The sequence below is a fragment of the Molossus molossus genome, unplaced genomic scaffold, assembly GCF_014108415.1.
Source record: "Molossus molossus isolate mMolMol1 unplaced genomic scaffold, mMolMol1.p scaffold_m16_p_16, whole genome shotgun sequence".
Classification (NCBI taxonomy): domain Eukaryota; kingdom Metazoa; phylum Chordata; class Mammalia; order Chiroptera; family Molossidae; genus Molossus; species Molossus molossus.
Genome location: NW_023425351.1, coordinates 26,864,691 through 26,887,513, shown reverse-complemented (window position 1 = coordinate 26,887,513; position 22,823 = coordinate 26,864,691). Strand labels below are relative to the sequence as shown.

General features: G+C 39.1%; 1 protein-coding gene across 19 annotated transcripts in view; it reads left to right on the top strand.

The window, feature by feature from the left end:
• The window catches only part of NCOA2 (nuclear receptor coactivator 2), a 300,567-nt gene that overhangs the window by 260,233 nt on the left and 17,511 nt on the right, over positions 1-22,823 (top strand). For all 19 annotated transcript variants that reach the window (XM_036264342.1, XM_036264325.1, XM_036264339.1 and 16 more), the window contains 5 exons: positions 6,045-6,255; positions 8,348-8,554; positions 11,205-11,417; positions 13,707-13,836; positions 20,827-20,992. In XM_036264342.1, coding sequence (XP_036120235.1) covers positions 6,045-6,255; positions 8,348-8,554; positions 11,205-11,417; positions 13,707-13,836; positions 20,827-20,992 — 927 coding nt within the window. The remainder of the gene's footprint in view (positions 1-6,044; positions 6,256-8,347; positions 8,555-11,204; positions 11,418-13,706; positions 13,837-20,826; positions 20,993-22,823) is intronic.

The following is a 22,823-nucleotide window of genomic DNA, read 5'->3' as shown; positions in this document are numbered from 1 at the left end:
GGTTGGGGTTGTGCGGGTGGCAGCCAATCGATGTGTCTCTCTCATCGATCTTTCAATCTCTCTCTCCTTCCCCCTTCCTCTCTCTTTCTCAAATCAATAAAGAAAAAAAAAATTTTTAATTAAAAAAAAAAAAAGAATTTCTTAGCCTGTCACTATAAAAAGTGTGTAAGGGCAAATGGAGAGTAAGAAAGGGGAGGTGAAGTTTGAGTTGGTGTTAGTATATCTGAGCCATCATATATAAATGCAAACCTAAAATAATCAGTTGTGTTATCTGTAGTTCTTATCTGAAGATTTAATTCCCTGGAAAAATCTAGGACAGCTAAATGAAATTTAAAATCATTCTTGATAATACTCTGAGGAAATAATGACATCACAAGAAAAATGTAAACCATTTAATATTTTCTTTATTTAAAAAGAAGAGTTATTACTGACACAATGGCTTGGCATAAGGTGTTTCCTGGGGAATCTGTGGCCGGTTGGGTTAATGATCCAAGAGCTCACTCTGCTCTCTCCAACTCTCCCTCCAGCCCTGAGCTCTGCCCTGTACTTCCAGTCTTTTAAGACATAATTGGTTAAGAAGAGAAGGAGCTGTGGACCTTTCTACTTAAAATGGTTCACTAATTTTTCCTTGAAACTTGTTAGCAAGTGGATATTATATGTTGCTGTCTTTGGGGACTAGGTGCGCATGGGGAGAGGAGAGGGCAGCACCCCTCGCTGTGTGTGCAGCCTTGAACTCGGCCGAGTCAGCAGAAGCTGGCCCAGAGGCAGGCCGGATTGAAAGCTGTAATCGGGAGAGCTGAGGCTGCACATGCTCACAGCTGGGCTCTGTCGGGTTTCTAAGCACTTGGCTTCCCTTATTTCTTCCACTTTGATGTCTTGACAGCTGCTCCCATTCCTATAAGGCAGAGGATTTTAAGCCCTTGTGTCCTTCACAAGGGAAACAGCCTAATTATATAAACATCTTTGCTAATTAACCCTTAAACTTAGATGTTAGTGCCGAATTCTATATAACAACTATTCTGTAATGCTAGGAAACCATTAGATGGGGAAACTGAGGGCTCAGCAGAAAGTTAATAGCAATATTTTGGATGAAGTGTACTGAAAAACCATAGTGACAGCTATAAATGTTTTAATCTTTTGAGGTTTACTAGATTAGAATATACAGAGCTAGTGCCATTTTGGGGTGGCAGTCACAGATACTGTCACTCAAGTCTCTTGACACAGGCGAGAGGGCAAGATGGTGACTCGTGAGGTCCACCTTAGCTCAGTGGCTAAGTGGTTGGCCCCTCCCTCCAGAAACACAGTCTGTTTCTGCCCCAGGCCTGAGGCCCTGGGATTTCAGAGGGCCAGAGAAGAGGGACACTCGCTGGCATTTCTGTGTTTAGATATATGATTATACTAACTTCAGGCAAAAACTGACAAAGAAAGAAAAGCTTTTTTAAAAGGCTTTGCAGTTTCTAATTGTTTAGGAGAAACATTTTTCTAAGCAAAATTGTCCCACGTAGGGAACATAAAGCCCAAAGTGTTATCAGCACAAATCTGTTTCAGTAGACCACAAAGCAATGTACACAAACACACATATATATAGTATTTTTTTCTTAATGAAACAGTCTGTGTCTCACTTTCCATCCTCTCCCATTTAAAACTTCACCAAAAAATACTGCTTCAGAGCATTTTTAACATAAAAAACACTGTAACTTGAAAAGAAAAGTTACCACAGGAAGTATGCATTACTTAAATTTAGATCAAGGTTAAAATGACTTAAAGAAAAAAACTGTGATTCTTTCTCCTCCTGCGCTCCTTCACTAATTCCAAATACAGATTAATTGTGTTCCTATTAACTGCTGTACACATTTATTGAAGACTTTTCTTTGATATCAAGGGAACACAAATTTTTTATTTAGTGAGATAAACTGTTAGCAAGCTTAGGTGCAGTTAACTGTCTTGTTATTTTGACTCAGCAAAGAGCCATTACCCGAGTGTGTGTTTAACCGATCACTAACTTACTACGGACAGGAAGTATTTTGATGGTGCTGTTATACCTAAAATAGCATTCTTTACTGGGTAGAGTATTTAAACATTTGTTTCTACAGCATTTCATAACCAACAGGAAGTAATGACAGCAAAATTTCCAGTATGTTTACCAACTTTGAAGTTATATATTTATTTACACAGTGGAACCCATTGACACCCCTTTCTTTCTAATGCTACTGGGCTATTTGGGATGAAGGTTTCGTTATAGTAAACCATACCTTACACTGGTAGTATTTCCCTTCAAATATGATACATTGTATTACTATGTTTTAATAATTTTATGTCAGGCAAATATGGTAAAATTACACTTTTTATTTAAAATTTTTCTAATGTGTTTAGTAATTTATTAGAATACTTATGTCATTAAAATGCATGTGTGCTTTATATTTGCTTCAGAGAATAAGTAATTTGACACATGAAAAATGCATAAATCTAGAAAAATGAAAAATTAAAGAAATCAAGTTCAATTTTCATTTTGTAGAACTGTATGAAAGTCTTTCTGACTCATTTTCTGCCTGAAATAGTTTAAACTAACTATTTCAATTGATGTGGCTAATTTGAGCATTCGAATAGATGCCTAAGCAAAACTTTGAAGTATCTTGGCAAAGCCTTTTAAAGGAAAGCATCAATCTTTTTGTCTTGTGAAGAAATCATGCCTAAAAAGTGGAGAGGGACTGGCTAGAACTCTGGATGAGAATTACAGCTTACAAAAACTTAGGGGAGGAAATATTTGAGCAGAAACTTAATGCGATCAAATCCGTCCCTTCCAGAGCTGACATGACTACAGAAGAAAATGCCATATTTACCCACTTTTATTACTAGACAACCAAAGGCGTGTAAACATTTCTGAACTTTATCTCCTTGAAGGGAAATGTTTAAAGTAAACTTAAAACAATTAGATTAGTCTTAAATGTGTATTCCAGAAATTGACAAGAATCAACACAAGCAAAGCAATATTATCTCTAGTGGGGAAAATTTCATAGCGCATCTTTCTGATAGCACACAATGAATTCAGTAGTTATGATCTCTGAACCACCTGTTCCTTTTGTACGTAACACCCACTTTCTTAAGACAAATGAGTTTAGTTACTTGTTAGAACTAGACTGATCCACAGTTGAATTTGGTCAATCTCTTAAAATATATACGATTATAGCCCTAGCCGGTTTTGCTCAGCAGTTAGAGCCTCGGCCTGTGGTCCAGAGAGACCCGGGTTTGGTTCCCACTAGGGGCACGTACCTTGGTTGCAGTTTGTTCCCGGCCCTGGTTGGGTCGTGTGGGTGGTGACCACTCAATGTGTCCCTTTCACGTTGATGTTTCTCTCCTTTCCACTCTATCTGAACAAAATATTAAAAAATGTCCTCAGGTGATGATAAAAAATAAATAAATAAAGATTATACTTTGAAAATCATTTTTCATATATGTTTTGTAAAAACAAAATCAACCAAGGAAAATGATGGATTTTTAAATTTATAATTATTTGAGATAAAAAAAAATCGGTTTAATGCACCAAATATATTTTAACATTCTCTGTGTGTATAAGTAACATTAGTTATGTATATAAAACATTAGACTTATTTTAAACTCGTTATATAAGACACAAGAATAGATTACAAAGGAAGAATTATGAATCCTATCATTAGAACTCTTTGAAACTCTGAGTTTTATTTTTCTGTTGAGATGGCTTAAAGTATAATTTTATTTGCATGGAAACAGGAAAGGTAAAAATGAAAGGCAGGAGTCTAGATCCAGGCTCTTGTTAACTGATAGTATAAAAACTTCCTTTTACATGTATTTGGGATTGAAGGCCAATATAAGAGCATCCATTGAGGAAAATTATTTCTTTTTTATGATTGTTTCTATGAACCCATTTATTCTGGATGCTTCCATCCAAGGCAATCTGCAAAGCTTTCTCAAGAAGCAACTTGTCACTCACAACAGCCACCTCCTTCACTCCCACACAGTGACTTCCAGGGCCACTTTATCTAAAAGGCTGTGTACAGAGCAGCATTGTAGTGGGCAGTCTTGGTTCCCTAGGACAGCTGCACACGTCCCAGTTTGTTAGTACCTCTTTCTGCTCTCTAGCTTTTTTATGACACAACTATAAAGATATCACACATCTTTATCAATCATTTTTATGAGAAATTCAGTTGACCCTGGGAAAACTTTTTAGATAACAGATGAATATAGTTAAAAGAATTCACCAGGTTGACTGAGTGGCCTTTATTGTGTTCCAGGCAGTTGTTGAAGGACAATAAATGTTTACACTGGTCTTTATACTTAGGTCTTCAGCAAAACATGATATAGATAGATTTGCAACGAAGTCACTTTACGTGTACATTTAACTTACACAAAATCATCTGTATGTGTTCAGAAAGGAAGAAGAGGTGGCAGCTATTAAATGGTTGTTGAAGTAGTATGAGCAGTTTTGCCCACCATTCCGCCCACTGGGTACGCGCCTTAGCGCAGTGATGGTGAGGTTGGTGATGGTGTTTACTGGGGTTTGGCTCCCTTGCACTTCTGACAGCATGAAAACGTAGCTCCAGGCTTTAAAGTGCAGTGCGGCCCCATATAAACTACATCATGTAGGACTCAGCCAGAGAAGCAGCCATGACACTGACTCTGTTGCCCTTGGAAGGGACATCCAGCGAGATGCCTTCCTGAGGCAGAGCTTCAAGGATCATCTCATCTGTGTCTGTGTGTATTGTGGGGTGCTATCTCCCATATTTGATGCTTCTATCTTTTGTTAGAAATGGGTGGCTAACCTAACTAGAAAATGCTCTCGTAACCCAGGAAACGATCCCTAATATATTTGCCATAAATTGCAAAAATCTTAGCAAATCCAACCTCTACATGGGGAATAGGATTGTATATAGGATAAAACTATAGGTTCTTCTGATAATTATACCTTATATCAAATGTAAACAATTTCACTTGAGTTACCAATGTAGACAAAAGGGTTAGTCACAGTCAAGGATTCAGAGTCTGTTCAGTGACTTTGGAGAAATTGTCTAAATTATATTTTTTCACCTACACATCAAGAAAATTATTCTTATCACTTTCTGCACTAGAAAGTAACCCTAGCATTTAACTTGCCCATTTTCTTGTGTGGTTGGCGCTGTCTGATTTTAAATACTTGACACATAGGTAGGTTCTACTTGAAAGAATATGAAAATCAGTTGGGCTTTCTAGAAGAAAAGCACTAAGTATAACATGGTGGTGGTGTTTACCTTATTTTAATGTTGGTAGTTGACATGAAATTATTTTTATAAAGGGAAAGCCCTTTAAAAAAAACATTTTTACGGCTTCTGTGAACCAGGTTGGTAGGTGCTGTTTCTGGGGACAACCAGTTTTCATCCAGCTTCCCTACATTTTGCCACCTAGCCTGGTGCGTGACAGAAAGCCAGTGTTACTCGAAACTGAAAGTACAAGCAGGAAGGACCGCAGTCAGATGGAAAAGGCAATGCTTAGCTACTCATGGTTGCCACAAGCTAATTTTGTGTTTTACCCCCTGCTCTTAAAAAAAAAAGTCCTAAAAAAGAATCATCATTTACTGAGTACTGATGTAGAATAAATTTGGATCATATTTTCTACCAGCATTTGTTATTGTTGTCATTTCTTAGGGAAATTAACCATAAAACCTGGATCTGAACTGTAAGTTGTTGGTCAATTAGTAATACACATATCATGATTAATTGAATTATTAGCATAAAATAAGGGGAGATTTATGAATTGCCAAGAATCACAATGCTGGAAGAGAGCTTTCTTTTTAATTCAGTCATCTCTCTTTTTACAGAGGAGGAAATGAGGGCCAAAAGATTAAGTTATATGTTCTTTGTCAATTTAACTTTTTTAAAAGATGATCATTTAACTGTTGGGCCTGAAGTGGGTGTGTATCTGCATCTTTTATTTAGCTATGGGTGCCTTACACCAGTTAGGTCTGTGATTGCAAGCGGGCCTGTGGTGCCCACTCTTACATGGAACAGGATAAACTCTTCTGTTGTTAACTGCAGCCTGGCAGTGAGCTGGACAACTTGGAGGAAATTTTGGATGATTTGCAGAATAGTCAATTACCACAGCTTTTCCCAGACACGAGGCCTGGCGCCCCTGCTGGATCAGTTGACAAGCAAGCCATCATCAATGACCTCATGCAACTCACAGCTGAAAACAGCCCGGTTACACCTGTTGGAGCCCAGAAAACAGCACTGCGAATTTCACAGAGCAGTGAGTATGAGATACTGATGGTTATGCTGTATAATCTCCACCAGAAAGGGGGATTATTAAAATCTGATGCAAACCGCTTAGTCACTTCAAGGTTTTTATGGTCAGATAGCACCATCTACTGTCCTGGTCCTTCCAAACAGCATTCAGAGTCGGTTCTCATGAACGTGGCTTCCCAGCATTCAATGTGGTAGATTTAATCAACATGGAGTGAGACTGACTGACCCACATAGACAAAGTTCTTTAGATGATAGTCATATTTCCCTGCATTTCAGCTGCCGCCTTCAGAAATGGAGTTTAAAATAGATGCTATGTGTTTTAACATATAACTGAATATTTAAAATGTAGAAAATGAGGAAGTTATGCTGACTTTTTAGGAATAATATACCACTAAAAATTATCAAAATATTTAATCATTCTATAAGAAAGGGCTGCACACATTAAAAATATTTTGTCTTATCTCTTAGGGAATCCTCATACAAATATCAGTTTTACATGGAACTTTATCATATAAATGTGTTCTAAGTGCATTTCAAGTTTGGTTAGTTTGATATAAAGCTAATGTCCTTAGACTTATAAAGTATATTTTTATCATTTATTTTATTATTTTTATTTTAAATTTTATTTAAGATGAAATCTTCCTTCACTATGATCACTTAGTTTACAAACTTGATAATTGCCTAAAGTTGCCCAATAGTTTGAATGGAAGAAAATACTTTTCCTGTTCCAGTGACATAACTTAAAGAACAATAGATAATCTCCTTAGCGTAGCATTGGTGAACAGAATGATTTTTTCCCCTCTTCCAATACAGTTTGGCTTAAAGCTTAGCATTAGTTCTCAAACCAAAAATGGCAGCTATCAACCAAATCACAGGATACCTTTATTTCCTAGATCTTTTTTCAAGTGATTCCCGATCATTCCAAAAAGGGTAAAACAAAGTAGCGTTTTTGCTGTTATCTCTCAAACCTGCCTATTTCTTAGGGAATGGAGGGTTACTTATGGACCATGGAGAGCACACGTCGAAGAGTTGAGAAGTGAGTAAGGAACACTAGAAAGTTCATGCTCATTACCCAGAGGGTCAGACTGCAGGTGCACTCGTGGTTTCTCCTCGGTCTGTGCCTCCAATAGTGTTCAGATTACTGAATGGTAACCACGTAACTAAACTTGAGGAAGACATAAAGAAGCATGATATCATTTCTAGTCCAAGCCCTAATTCTTCTAAATATTTTCTGTTATTGAATGTGAAGAACCTTTTGTTTTAAATGTTCTGTTTTGTACTATGTTTATATAATTCAGAGAAAGTAAAGTACTTCATATTATTTAATAAATTAGTGCTATACATTTTAATTTATAAAATTTTTGTACTTTTAAAATTGAAGAGCATTGTTATCAAATCACTGTTTGTGTGATAGTACAGTGCACCGGCATAGTGCTCATTACACAATAAATTCTTGGGAACAAATCATAAGAATCATTTCAAATCTAAATGTATCTGGAATTCTAAAAAGCTGTATTTAGAAGATTAAAGATTAGGGCTCTGAAACATAAATAATAACTTCAGGTAGCAGAGTTCACACTTGAAGATTTCCACTTCCAATGGAATTCAACACCTTGAATCTAATGCTACTCCTAGGAAAGTCCTTTGGAGACATGATATTCTAACATTCAAACCATACGTTTCTGAGTTTGGTTCTCTATGTAGAAGATGTTTATAACTTCATAGCTGTGACAAAGCAGTACTCCTAAATTCAAATAATATAACATGAAAAAAAAAAAAAAAACATAGTAGTGGTTTACTTAGCAAATACAATTGAATATTAGAAATTAGTATTGGGGAGAAAAACACATGGTAAGTGATAGACATGTTATGTTCTTTTCTTTCTTTTTTTGCAAGAATGAATAAATAAATTAGTTACCTGTTGATCATATGAGATTTTGATGCTGCATTTTTTTTGTCTTTTATGTAGGCAGTTGGTCCCTGATATGCATATCTTTGTTATTTTACAGATGACATTTTCACTAAACACTGCTTCTGTTACAGTTCTTTTCTGTTATCTGATACTAACCTTCAATTTTCATTTGTTCTCTCCTTAGCTTTTAATAACCCACGACCAGGGCAACTGGGCAGGTTATTGCCAAACCAGAATTTACCACTTGACATCACATTGCAAAGCCCAACTGGTGCTGGACCCTTTCCACCAATCAGAAACAGCAGTCCCTACTCAGTGATACCTCAGCCAGGAATGATGGGTAACCAAGGGATGATTGGAAACCAAGGAAGTTTAGGGAACAGTAGCACAGGTAAGGGCTCAAATGCACTGTTACTTTCCTGAGTTACTTAACTTAATGATGTATTCATCCACATCAAACTAGTAGAATTCTTCAAGTGAATTTTTTCATGTTAGAAGCTAATATTTTAACATAAGAAAAGTACAGATTTTCACCATAAGAGTGGTACATGGATTATCAGAGAGCATTACAGTAAGCTGATTATCTTATTCTGTGATCATTACTTTCATGAGGTTGCTGATCATTAATTCTATACAATAGGCTTATTTCACTTCTGTTCCCGTTGCTGTTCTAGACATTGCGGTGGTGTGTGTAAAATAATTTGGTGGTTGCCAGATTCTTGTGATAATCTTGCTGATAACCCTAAATTTTTTTATTAACTGATTGTCTGTGTTTGGAGAATTTTAGAATGAAAATTTTAAATTCACCCAACCTTTCATATTTGTAAACAATACAATTCTCATTCAGAAAAATATTAATTAAAAATGAAAAGCATTAGTATGTCTGCCCTGATAGTAACTGTCCTAGGGTTTCGTTTTGAAGTTGCGTGTGACCTGGTTTGAACATTGACCTGCTGTAACTCGAGGTGTCTGCCAGGTTGCCCAAGCATATTCGTAAGTAATGGTCACTGTCATAGCAGCTACCATAGTCCCAAAGTTTCATCCGATTCAGGCTGGAAATTGTCGCAGCAGTGCTGGTTGCTATAACCACCACGTTCTGTACCCTTAATAGCTGTTTATCACAGATACAGCAGGATGCTGACTGTTCTAGTGAAGAACTGCTCACAACATATAGTTTTCTTCCTTTGTCAAAATGAGGTGCTAAAGACAGGCATTGAAAGAATAGATATTATCAAAAGAACTTATATTAGTGGGGTGTTTAATTTTTGGTGTTTGTTTTTTTTTTTTATCTTAGTATGTAATCCCTGTAAACATTTGCCATTTAGATAGTAACTGAAAATAAGAGTTCAATTTAAGAGGAAAAGGTGGATTTTTTTTTTTTTTTTTTTTTTTTTACTTTCTGTTAATAAGCAATTTATGGAAAATGTGAACTATGCTATATTAAAATAGTTTATTCATTCAACAAATATTAGTTGGGTGCCTATCCTAAGTGCCAGGAACCTACTACTTCACTAATGTGTATATTCACAGAAACAGTATCAAATTAACTTTACATTATTTTTAAGATAAAGTTTTAAATTATATAAGTAAAGTTGGTTTATGTAAAATTCTATAAGAGAAAAGTTCCAATAACTTATTAAAGGTAGCTTTTTATTAGCAGAATATAATAATATCTCAGTTCTTGTGGGAACTTTAAATAAGAATTTGGGGATATACCTGTCTTTAAATCTGGCAGCCTGGAATCACTGGTATTCAGGCTATTACCATACAATTAATTGCCTGGGCTTTCTTGGAAAAGAAAAAGACTGAGAGAGACTACCCCAGTTACAACTGCATTAATACTGTTGAATTGTGGGTGATTTTTCCTTTTTTCTAGACTTTCTATAATCTTGTTATATTGTTTAGTAGATTTTTGGAAAGCTAAAATGCCTTTTTTCCCATAATATCTTTGATAGTTTAATCTTAAAGTGGTTTTTAAATATATATTACCATAATGTTGTTCTAGTTGTTCAGTCTAATTAAATGTTCTTCACTCTTAGTCATCGTAATGGAGCGCATTCTCATTTCACCAGTGGAAGCCACCCACCATACATGGCCTCGTCGTTTCTTACATGTACCTGTTTTTAGTTGTTTATTATAATTAAAGTAAATGAAAGCAAGCCATGTATCTGAAAGCAGAACTTTTATATATCCATTATTAAATATTTCATAAGGAAGGGTCCTCATTTGGGGTTTTTCCAGAACCTTTAGAATATCAAGTCTTAGCAAGTCTATCTGTTGCCAGCATCCTAGGAGCCAGGCATGGGAGAGTGAACTCACGGCCCTGCTTGCCAGTCTTGTGCTCTTGTTGTTACATGTGGTCAACTAGCTATTAACATCTCAAGCACAAAAGAATTTTTACAAATCTGCCCTAACCCATTCTAGATCTACAATCAGGAATGTGGTGGTCCAAGCACATTGAAGTAGTAGGAGTTCCCTGGCCTTGGCTATAAGAATTGTAGTAAAAAGATCTGGTAATTTCCCCATGCATTAGAGGCTACCCTGGACAGTTTCGAAGCTTAACAAATGTTAATACTCTGAAAGAGATAGGCATACGCTTCATGGGCTATTCTCTGTGATTTTGGTTTATAATTAGAATATTGATTATCAGTTTTTTACCTTGTTCTTCTTAGCCTCACCTCCCTCTTGGAAAGTAAAGCATTGACGTGTGTATCAGCTAATGTGATTCACTTCCTGAGGAAGGAAGTTGGGGTTATCCACACGCCACAGCACCTGTTTCTAAGTACATATGGGAACAATTTCAACAACTTTTCCGAACTATAAAGAGTGGCAAGTCCATGTTGCAAAAAACTTCATAGTAATTGCCAAGTCTTATTTCTTAGCCAAGGGTCCACGTCTGCCCCAGTGAGGGCCTTAGCTATTGGGCTCTCTGCGTATTGCAGACTTGATTATTTCATTCAGAGTAAGATCATCTGGTGTTCACACGTGCTGAGTATGTTTTCATTTCCTGCATCTCTCCGTTTTCTCTGGCTTGCCTTCAGGGATGATAGGTAGTAACACTGCCCGGCCCACTATGCCATCTGGGGAGTGGGCACCACAGAGTTCTGTGCGAGTCACCTGTGCTGCGACCGCCAGCGCCATGAACCGGCCAATCCAAGGAGGTATGATTCGGAATCCAACTGCCAGCATCCCCATGAGACCCAGCAGCCAGCCTGGCCAAAGGCAGATGCTTCAGTCTCAAGTCATGAGTCTAGGTAAGGTAGCTCAGTGTTCTTGGCTTTTAACTTTTGTGCTTTCTTAGAGTGACAGCTCCAGAAGTTCTTTTAAGACAAGCTCCAAATTCGCAGGTTAGGTGATCCCCCCCAGGTCATGCTGTCTTAAGTGGGATTTTGCTGGAACTCTATATAGAAACTCAAAGATTTTTCAGTTAATTAACAGAACCAACTACCTTTGTGATGTTTTCTTTCCATTAAATGACCAACTTTCGCTTTCAGGGGCAGTGAATTAGTGTCCCACTATAAATGGTATATTTTGGAGAAGCATTTCAGTGATGCAGCAGTGTGGTGCCTAGCTCTGGGTGGACATCAGGATCATCTCAGGACTTTCAAATGCAGGTTCCTGGGCCATTGCCCTCCACTATTAAACCAGACTCTCCTGGGTCCTGGCTGAAGGTGCAAGTCTTAGCGAACATGTCACAGATTGTGAGGATCAGTGGAATTCTTTTGGATACAATTCATGTTTTTAAAATTAATGGTCCAGTATGATTCCATTTATATGAAATTTCCAGAATAGGCAAATCTGTAGAGAAAAAAAAGTTGATTAGTGTTTACCTAGGATTGGGGGTCTGGAGAGGGGGTCTGACTCCTAATGGTTGGTCACACTTTGGGTTTCTTTTGGGGAGAATGAGAATGTTCTAAACTTGATTGTCATGGAGGTTATAGAACTCTGCAAATATACTAAATCCACTGAATCGTACACTTTAAATGGGTGAGTTGTCTGCTATGTGAATTACATCTCAATAAAGCCATTATTAAAAATTCATAAAAAATTAGTGGTTTATGTAGCTCATACTCAAGATTATTTTCTTAATCATTGATCTATTAACCTTCCTCTTACCTTGTACATTAGCATAACTCAGATAAGCTCATGTTTATGTACTGTTTCATATACTTGGATACTGTGCCGTGAGTAAGAGCTAAAGGATTGAAGGAAAGGGGCCACGATTGTTTTGAGGAGATAATGCAGACTTCTCATTCCACCGCTGGCATCAGTTTTCTTAACCAGCTCCTTAATTGCTCAGTGCATTTGGGGTTATTATTTCTGAGAGATGACATTTCTGTCACCTTTCTACAGAGAATGTACTTCGAGTTAATGAGTGGTTCCCAAACAAATTCATTTCATTTGAGGCGGGCATGAAAAATGCTAAAAATGACCAGAATTTCATGCAAAATTAAACTGGGAAATGTTTTAAAACATTCTTTTATTTAAAAATCATCACAATAAATACGTTTTATCCAGACATTTAATTTGTTCTCAGTCTTTCTTTACTGAAGGGTACCTCACCTGGCTTTTGAGCTTGAAATATGGCTCTATGAGCTTTGGTGTAGCTGAATTTTTTCAGTTTTTAATAAACTTTTTAAAAAGCCAGGAAATCTGTTGTAATGGAAGACAGGTCTACGGATAATGATAACAATAAAATTTTTAAAAGCTCATATTATCGATTAGCCTTAAACCTCTAAAAATGTTTTCTTCCTCACTCGTTTTCTCATGGATACATGGAATGTGGAAGCAGATGGGAGATTCTGGCTGTCTTATATTAATTTAGACATTAAAGTGATTTGCAAAAATGTGAAACAATGCCCGTAAAAGGTGTCTTTTTTCTATTCAAAAAAATTTTGTGCCCTGGCTGGTTTTGCTCAGCGGTTAGAGCATCGGCCTGCGGTCCAGAGAGACCTGGGTTCTGTTCCCACTAGGGCCATATACCTCGGTTGCAGTTTGTCCCAGGCCCTGGTTGGGTCTTGCGGGTGGCAGCCACTCGATGTGTCCCTTTCACGTCGATGTTTCTCTTTCTCTCCCTCCCTCCCACTCTATCTGAACAAAAAGTGGAAAAATGTCCTCGGGTGAAGATTAAAAAAAAATTTTTGTGTGTGTTAATATATAGTGGATTTATTATGATGATGTTTAAATGAAGTAATAATTTTTTTCTATTTGCCAGTTTTCATTTCCAATACAATAAATATTAATAAGACACAACCCACATACACAAAATCTTTTTTGACAGAATATAGAGGGTCCTAGGGGCAAGAAGAGGTATAGAGCTGTTACCCTAGACAGTTCCTGAAGCAGGTGATTAGCCTTGATAGTTATTGCCTTTTTCTGTATCAGAACAAAAAGTGTCTTATTATTTTCACCTGATTATTGTTCATTCTGTCTTTTTCATTTTCTAAAAACCAGATATTTTGCTTTGCATTACATAGCAGAAATAGATACTTCCCTGATTACAAGTTGTAAGATTTTTATATTTTTTTCTTCTCCTTTTTTAGGGCCATCTGAATTAGAGATGAACATGGGGGGGCCCCAGTATAGTCAACAACAAGCTCCTCCCAACCAGACGGCCCCATGGCCTGAGAGCATCCTGCCGATAGACCAGGCCTCCTTTGCCAGCCAAAGCAGGTGAGTCCTGAGCCCCCAGGAGGTCCAGGAGAGCTGCTTCCTTAGTTCTCTGCATTATTTGATACATGCTGTGCCAGAAGTCAGTCTTTTTCTTTTAATAATTGGTGCCTGACCACTTTTCATGTATTCAAACTGCATTGTCTACTGGGCAGGGCATATAGGGGAGAGGGAAATCCAAAACTCAGTTAGACCTAGAGCATGCCTTTAAAGAAGTTACAGTGTTCTTGGAAAATAGAATATATACGCTAATAGCTATAATGTGTGGTAATGTGCACTCTAAATGCCATAAGAGAAATAAACCATTTTTCAAGAGATCATCAATTGAGGTGACTGGGAAAGGCTTCAAGGCTGTGAAGGAAAGATATCATTTCAGGAGGCAGAGATGGCAGGAAGCCAGTACATCTGACAGGGGCAGTGTAGTCAGAGGACTAGATGTTATAAAGCAACACAGTATGTTTATGGTAACAGAAAATCATCTAGTTTTCTATTTCATATATTTTGCCACATTGGAAACAAATAAAAGGCACTGTCAGAAGATTTAGCTAGAAGAGTAGATCTGTCAATCTAAATACCAAACTGCAAAATGCAGACTTTGTACATTAAGCTGTTGAAATAATTTTTTGGAAAAGGATGTGGTATATGGCCAAATTTATTGAGATTTTTTGGTTATGGTTATCATTCTAATCATTTTCTTATAGGTGATTTTTTTCTTTCTAATTGCTTTTGAACAATTTCTTGTATTTGCTGTGTTCTAGCTTTACTACAATGTGTCTAGGTATAGATTCATTTATTGATACTACTTGGTGTTTGGTATATGTTGTTCATTTCTAAGAGTTTTATTTGCCTGTTTTTTTTTTTTTATGGCCTCTTTTTGTTTGCTTATTTTTGTGATTTTTATCTTTATATCTTTAAACATTACATTAATCATTATTTTCTAAATTTTGTATTCAATAATTTCAATATCTGGATTTCTTGAAGTTCTAAATCTAGTGATTGATCTGTTTCCCTGAGTACTTTGGTAATCTTTCATTGGGAGTTCATAACTAATCTCAGTCAATGAAACATCTGGGGTTGAAATTGAGGACACTTTCCTTAAGAGAATTTGCAGTGGTCTCTGCCAGGAGTGGGGTCACTACTTATTGGGTCTACTCCAGGGTCCCTCAGCTCAGTCCAGCAGTCTCAGGGTAGCTCTTTGACTTTCCTGTGCTTTATGGATAAAAACCTACCTGTCACCTGTGGCTCAGGGGATGTCCAAATTTCTGCTCATGGGTGTTTTTTTGTTTTGTGTTATTCTTGGCAAAGGCAACATCACAGTTGTGTTACTGCATGATCTCACTGGTTTTGAGCAGAGCATAGAGGCTGATGTTGTACAGGAGCCCTGGAGGCCCAAGTGATCGCACTGCTCAGCCGGTTAGGCGGGAGCCCCATGGCAGGGAGGTGGCTAGGGGCCTGAGCGAGAAGCAGTGTGGGAAAGTGCAGCATGCAGGCCTTCCTTTCCAGGAAGTAAACTTCTTAGAAAACTTAAACTGGAGAAATTGGGCCTTGAGGTTCATATGTAAAGAGTTGGGTGAAGGCCTTTCTGCAGACTGAGTGTTCATGCTCTTCTGGGATTATTCTAGTCTAAAATTATATAACACTCTTATCAAACTCACAATGATGGAAGTCAACAGGGTTTCTGAAACTTTACAAAAGTAGACTACATTTCCAGAACTGCTTAAAAATACAAATTTCTGAGTGAGTCCCACTCTGGGATGTCATGCTCTTGTCATAGCTGGGGTTGCACAGCTCAGAGTTGCAGTGTGGTGCCCATTTTCCTTTCTGTATGTTAAGGAAGTAGTAAAGGAGTCAGAGGATTCAGTGATGTTTAAAAGAAATAGCCCAGCAATAGGATTGGTGAGAAAAATAGGAAGCTGGTTATTTCACTGAAAGAAAAGATTAGGGGAACTGCTTAATAACTGCCTTAGGGAGATAAAGAAGGAAGGGTGCTCGCCAGCTATATTCCATTCACTTGGGGGAAATGAGTGTTTTCAAACCCACTGTGCCTGTGAACCACCTCCGGGGTCTGGGTGGGACCCAGGAGTCTGCATTTCCAACAAGCTCCAGGTGGTGCCAGCACCGCTGGTCCTCCCGACTGCACCTGGAGTAGCAGTGAGGCTGGAGGGACAGACAGGGCGAACCTCAGTCAGGCTTTCTGGCTGTTTCTGGGCTGGCTCCCAGGGGCTCGCTGGGGACTGGAGCGCACGTGAGGAAGCACTGCAGTCTCGTGGAAGCAGGGCTTTCCCAGGTCCCTCCAGCTTCTGAGTCTTACTTTCATGGTGTCAGGAAGTGTTACGCTTTTTCTGAATATATTTATTTGATATGTTAAAAACCTACCCATTTCCATGGAAACTTGCTCGTAATAAAAATGTAGTACAATAATTAAATCCAGCACTTGATAGTTGTTTTTGAATGAAATGTGAAAGATGAGTTTCTAGGGAAAACTAAGCCCAAAGTTAAGATTTTCACTGTTGCCCAAACAGATGACAGTTCTGGGGTTTTTTTGTATTTGTTTGTTTGTCTAAAAAAGTGTAATTCTGCCCTGGCCGGTTTGGCTCAGCGGTTGGAGCATCAGCCTGCGGACCAGAGAGTCCCGGGTTTGGTTAAAAAAAAAAGGTGAAATTCTGGATTTTGCTGAGTCTGATTACAGAGTGAGCTGTTCAGTGTGCTATGCCGGTTCTGGAACTGAGTGAGGCCTGCTGCTGCCTTGGTTACTGTCAGCTGTCTGCGTCTAAGAACTGTGTTAACGAAACAAAATTTTCACTACTTTGAAAGTAATTTCAGCCCCACCGGTGGTGTGGCTCAGTTGGTTGAGTGTCATCCCATGCACCAAGAGGTCACAGGTTCGAGTGCCGCTCAGGGCACATTCCCAGGTTTCAGGCTTGATCCCCAGTAGGGGGGATTTGCGGGAGGCAGCCAATTGATGTTCTATTTCTCCCTCTCCCTTACTCTCTCTGAAATTAATAAAAACATATTTTTTTAAAAAAGAAAGCACGGCCGGTGTGGCTCAGTGGTTGCACCAAGAGGTCACCAGTTTGATTCCCAGTCAGGGCACATGCCCAGGTTGTGGGCCAAATCCCCAGTGGGGGGCATGCAGGAGGTGACCAACTGATGTTCTCTCTCATCGATGTTTCTATCTCTCTCTCCCTCTCCCTTCTTTCTCTCTAAAATCAATAAAGAAAAAAAATTTTTTTTGAAGAAAGTTATTTCAGTTTATCAGCCACTCATCTCACTTCTTTTATTTTAAATAATTTAGTTTGGAAGAAATTTATGACTTACTTTATGCTAATCTTATTGTCATAGAACCTCAGAGGTGATGGGTAACAGAGGTTATAACAACATCTCTCTTTTTATTTATTTATTTATCCTCATCCGAGGACACCTTTCCATTTTTGCTCAGACAGAGTGGGAGGGAAAGAGAGGAAGAGAGAGACAGAGAGAAACATTGACGTGAAAGGAACACATCGAGTGGCTGCCTCCCGCACAACCCCAACCGGGGCCGGGGACAAACTGCAACCGAGGTACGTGCCCCTAGCGGGAACTGAACCCGGGTCTCTCTGAACCGCGGGCCGACGCTCTAACCACTGAGCCAAACCGGCCAGGGCATCATCTCTCTTTTTAAATAAAGGAAAAGCAGTGCTGCCCTGTCTAGTTTGCTCAGTGGTTAGAACATCAGTCAGTGGACCAAAGAATTTCAGGTTTGATTCCCAGTCAAGGGCACATACCTGGGTTACAGGCTCAGTCCCCAGTAGGGGACATGCAGGAGGCAGCCAATTGATGTTTCTCTCTCACATTGATGTTTCTGTCTCTCTCTCCCTTCTGCTCTAAAAAATCAATAAACTAAGTTATTAAAAAAAAGTAAAAATCAATGGAAAAATATCCTCGGGTAAGGATTAGAAAAAAGAAAAGAAAAAGCAGTGCTTTTTGAACAGTTGCCTTTATAAGTGTCACCATGACTATTTTATATTTTTACAGCCTACTGTTTAGGAATAGGTTTTTCAGTGTTTTATGAACCAAGCATTAGTTTATGTACACATTTCAAAAAGACAGTAGTTTAGCCTTTAAATCTCTAACATATTCATGCTCATTGATTTGTAGCTGAATTTCCATTTTCTGTATATCCATTGTGGGGTTTTTCCTTCACTCATCTGGTATGTAAAAGAGATTTAAAATACAGCCCAAAATGTATAGATGACTTTTTCAAAGATTTCTGTTGGATTTTTAAAGTGAGTTTTTTCTTGAAATATAGTAGCTGCCTTTCATAAAAGACTTGCTTTTACATTAAATACAAAATTTCTGAGTTAATTTGGTATGTTGGCCTGTGTGTGTTCATCTCTTTATTCCTCTGAATGTTATTCTTTTTTTAGTATTATACATGTGTGTCAGTCACCATCTGGATTCTAACTATATTTGTAATAACCCCAAATGTAAGAAAATAATTCCCTCATTATGTTGGTGACCATTTGTAAAGTTGGGATTTGTAGTCTGGATCAATATTTTTTCTATAAGCCAACCCATAGTATGGTGTCTTTAAGGAAAGTGATATGACTTATAGTGTGCCCAATTTTAGAAAACGAAGCCACAACCCTGGCTGGTATGGCTCAGTGGATAGAGCATCGGCCTGCGCACCAGGGTTTGGTTCCCGTTCAAGGGCATGTACCTGGGTTGCAGGTTTGATCCCCGGCCCCAGTTGGGGCACATGCACGGGAGGCAGCCAATCAGTGTGTCTCTTGCATCGATGTTTCTCTCTCCCCCTTCATTCTTCTCCCTCTCAATCAATAAAAACCTATTTAAAAAAAAAAAGAAACAGAAAGCATGTAACACAAATGTGTTGTTTTAATACTAGAAAATTGTTTAAATGCAAGTTAATATTTGCATCGTTCTTTGTTTTGTTTTTTTCTTTAAGAATTTGGGTATGTCTTTACTAGGGTGCAGTTGTCATGCAAAGGTAGGAGACAGCCTCCCCTTCCTTCGGACTCATTCTGTAGAGTCTGGGTTCATGCGGAACTGAGTGGCCTTGCTGGCGTTAAAAGAGAGAGTAGATTTCACATGAGCCTGTCACCAGTGGAGAGATTGGGGGTGGGCATATAGGAATGAACACTCGGCAAAAACAGAAGTTGAAAATTATGAAATAAAGCTAGTCAAAGAAAATACTTGGATGCCTCACTTGACTGGCATCTTTGGGGAATGAGGTCTCAGCCTAAGAGAACCTGGTACATAGACAACATCCACTCTTGGCTCACATGAGCTCTTTTTGCATGAAATTTACCATATCCAAATGTTGGCCGCTACTCTGGGGAATTTCCTCCTGCCTTTGCCTCAGTGACATGCAGTCCTGTGGTTTTCTCCTTGTTGCCGCTTTTCTGTCTGCTCCACCCTCCCCTCCCTAAGTAGCAGTGGAGAAGTGAGCCAATCACATTTGTATTTAAACTTGAGTTCTGGGAAGGTGTGGCAGGACAGTGGGGGAACTATTTCAGCCCCTGGTGTTTACCAAGAGCCAAGGCAATGGTGGGGAGAAGAGGCAGGTGTAGAAAGAGCCCGGAGTGAGAGCAGAGCTTCCGAGTGTTGGTGGAAGTCTGCAGCGTGCCGGAGTGGCCGGTGCGTGCGTGTGGCTGCGCTGCTTGGTCACGATGCCCTGGAGGCAGCGGGACTGCAGGCTTGGAGCTGGAGACAGCAGGTGAGGGTGTCATTGAGGGACATTTAACTGGGTGAGTTTTCTTTTCAAGTAACTAGGGATCAATGGAGAATCTAGATTATTATTTTTTTATCCTCACCTGAGGACATTTTTTCATTTTTTTGTTCAGATAGAGTGGGAGGGAGAGATAGGAAGACAGAGAGAGAGAGGAACATCGACGTGAAAGGGACACATCGAGTGGCTGCCACCCACACAACCCAACCAGGGCCGGGGACAAACTGCAACCGAGGTACGTGCCCTTAGCAAGAACCAAACCCGGGTCTCTCTGGACCACAGGCCGACGCTCTAACTGCTGAGCCAAACTGGCCAGGGCTCTAGATTATTTTTTAATGCACTGTATTGTTGTAACTGTTTGATATTGTTGGCTTTCATAATAACCATCCCAGGATTTCAGGATTCTAGGCCAATGTGGCATATTAAGCTGTCTTCAGAAAACATGGGTATTAAACTGGGCTAAATAGGCAACTTCCTCCCTTGGTGAATCTATTTTCACTTAAAGATAAAGTTAGTTACCTGTGAACTTATTTCAAAACATCATATAATAATTTTTAAGGATACAAATTAGACTATTTTGGCAAAAAGTATCGTCTCCCCTTTGGTATTAAAGTAACTCAGGCGCTCTTTTTTTAAATCTCCACCAATTAATCAGTTAATTTAAATTACAGGAGTTTTATATACTATAGTGTTTGGAGTTCATTTTATGGTTTTCTCACCTGTTGGCTTATAGAATAACACATAATTTGCATGTTCATGATCAGCTTCTGGTAACTAACTCAGAAAGGCTTTCAGAAATGTTTCTAAGTCCTACTTATGCACGACTAAGAAAGTTCCTATTAGTCCACTCAAGTCGAGTCTAGTGGCTGCTGAGTTCAAGAATTCACGTGGCTTGTATGCCTGTCATGCTGTAGTCTCCCAGGTGTGTCAGCACAGCCTCCTGTGAAATAAAACTGTTCGGTCGCTCAGTCTGTCCCAGGAAAGGTCAGGAAAGTCCTTGGTTACTTCAGTGCACAGTAAATGTGTATGTGCTTGAGGAGTCAGCATTCACTTGTGGGACATATGTTCAGGTGGGCCCTGGACTCAATAGGTCTGTGTTCATTGTATCTGCTCTTTTGGGTTGTCATTTTGTTCTGTGTCCGGCTGGTACAGTATTTTGCTACAAAGACCCTGGAAGTCAACCGATACTGTTGTCCTTAAAGAAAAAAATGTTCTACAATCACTAGCTTTTCCACAGGCCCATGGTGAGGTGTGTGTCTTTGCAGGCAGCCATTTGGCAGCTCTCCAGATGACCTGCTATGCCCACACCCTGCAGCGGAGTCTCCGAGTGATGAAGGTGCTCTCCTGGACCAGCTCTACTTGGCCTTGCGGAACTTCGATGGCCTGGAGGAGATTGACAGAGCTTTGGGAATACCCGAGCTGGTGAGCCAGGTATGTGTGGGCAGAAGCCAGCGGGGCCGAGCGTCTCATGGACATGAAGATGTTTCTTTCCTTTTGCTCACAAATAATCTGCAGTCTGCTCTTTAGAATACCTTTTCACCTCTTACCAAACTGGCTCTGTTTCCCCCCACCCCCACCCCTTGTTCCTCCCACATAAACTCTGGCCCAAGAATTTGGAAATCAGCTTTACATAGAATTTGGGCTATTACGCTGAAAGGCAGAAACTCAGGTGCAGCTCACCTAATGACAGGGAGGGACACGCAGGAGCATCGACCCAGGGTGAGCATTGCTGCCCCGCTGACCTCGAGTGCTTTCACCTGAAATAGTGTCCGAGCTCACCATGTTATTCTTATGTTTGTGGGCTAGTGAAAGGAAGCTGTTTGTTCTCAAGCAAGACTTTGCACATATGTGAACAGAAGTCATTTTAGAGATTGTTGTAGTTCATTCATCATTTTGACCTTTGCTTGGGTTTAGCTCACAACAGTTTTTGGGATATATAAGCAGACATGGCAATATAAAGAAGTTAACCAATCTTAGTGTACTTAGCTTTCTCCTCCTGGTAATTAGTTGGTTACTCGAAATAAGTCCCTGCTATAAGAGTACTTTATAGCAGTGATATAATAAATAACCTAACACAATCTCAAGAAATAACAAAATACTTTCTGAATCCAGTCACCCAGCTAAATTTGCGTGAGACGACCTTCCTGGTTTACTGTATAAGGAGGAACCTAGAAAACCATCCCAGTCGTGCTCTGTCTTCCTCTCTTCAGCATGAGTCATCTTTGTTTCTTATTACTAAAAAGTACCTCCCAGGGTCCAGTCAACTTCTTGGACATCTGATGTGTTGGTAGGGTCTGTGATGAAGGTGATGCAGTCATTGGAGACTTCTCTGAAGCATTAAAAATAGTCTCGTCATAGTCCCCACAATTCGCAGACATAGTGGGAGTTCAGACTTGTCAATTCATACTGAGAACAGCAGATTGGAAAGAAATGACTTGAGGTTACATGATATAACCTGAAATAAATCAAGAAAGGAAAATGGAGTTAATATTTCCTGTGTGGCTGGCTTGCTCTGCCTTGGGTGGTAGTTAGAATTCAGTGTTCAGTATTGTTGTCCTTCAGTTTTATCTAAATGACATTTAAAAATGTGAACCTTGGGGTTGTTGAGAGCATTGTTTTTATCAAAACTGGTGTCATTTCATCATTCAATATTTTAGTCTCCTTTTTTCCATTTCTTTGCATTATTTCTATTTTGTCTCATCAATCCATCATTATATCAGATTAAACTGAATTATGGAAATGTGGTTATTAGGTGGAGTCAGGAGAGATGTGAAGTACTAGTGGACTTGATTTGTACTCATCAGAACTGTGCTTTCTTTGAAAATGGAAATTACTTAATTACATTTTCTCTCTATTAAAGATGGGCAAATATTTTTATTTATATTGATTTTTAGAGAGAGAGAAACATTGATGTGAGAGTGAAACATTCATCAACTGCCTCCTGCATGCCCCCTACTGGGCTAGAGCTGCAACCCAGGCATTTGCCCTGACCAGGAACAAACCGACAGCCTTTTGGTGAACTGGACGATGCCCAGGCAACTGAGCCACTCCAGCCAGGGCTAAAGATGGGCAAATATCTAAACTTCTGAGATAGTTTTGAGAATTTAGTTACAGCAGTAATTCAACAATGAATGGTTTCCCCCATATAGATAGACTTCATCCACATTTGCAAAACTATCATGGGGCCCTGGCCAGTGTGGTTTGGTTGGTTGGATCATCATCCTGTGCACCAGGTTGTGGGTTCAATTTCCGGTCAGGGCAC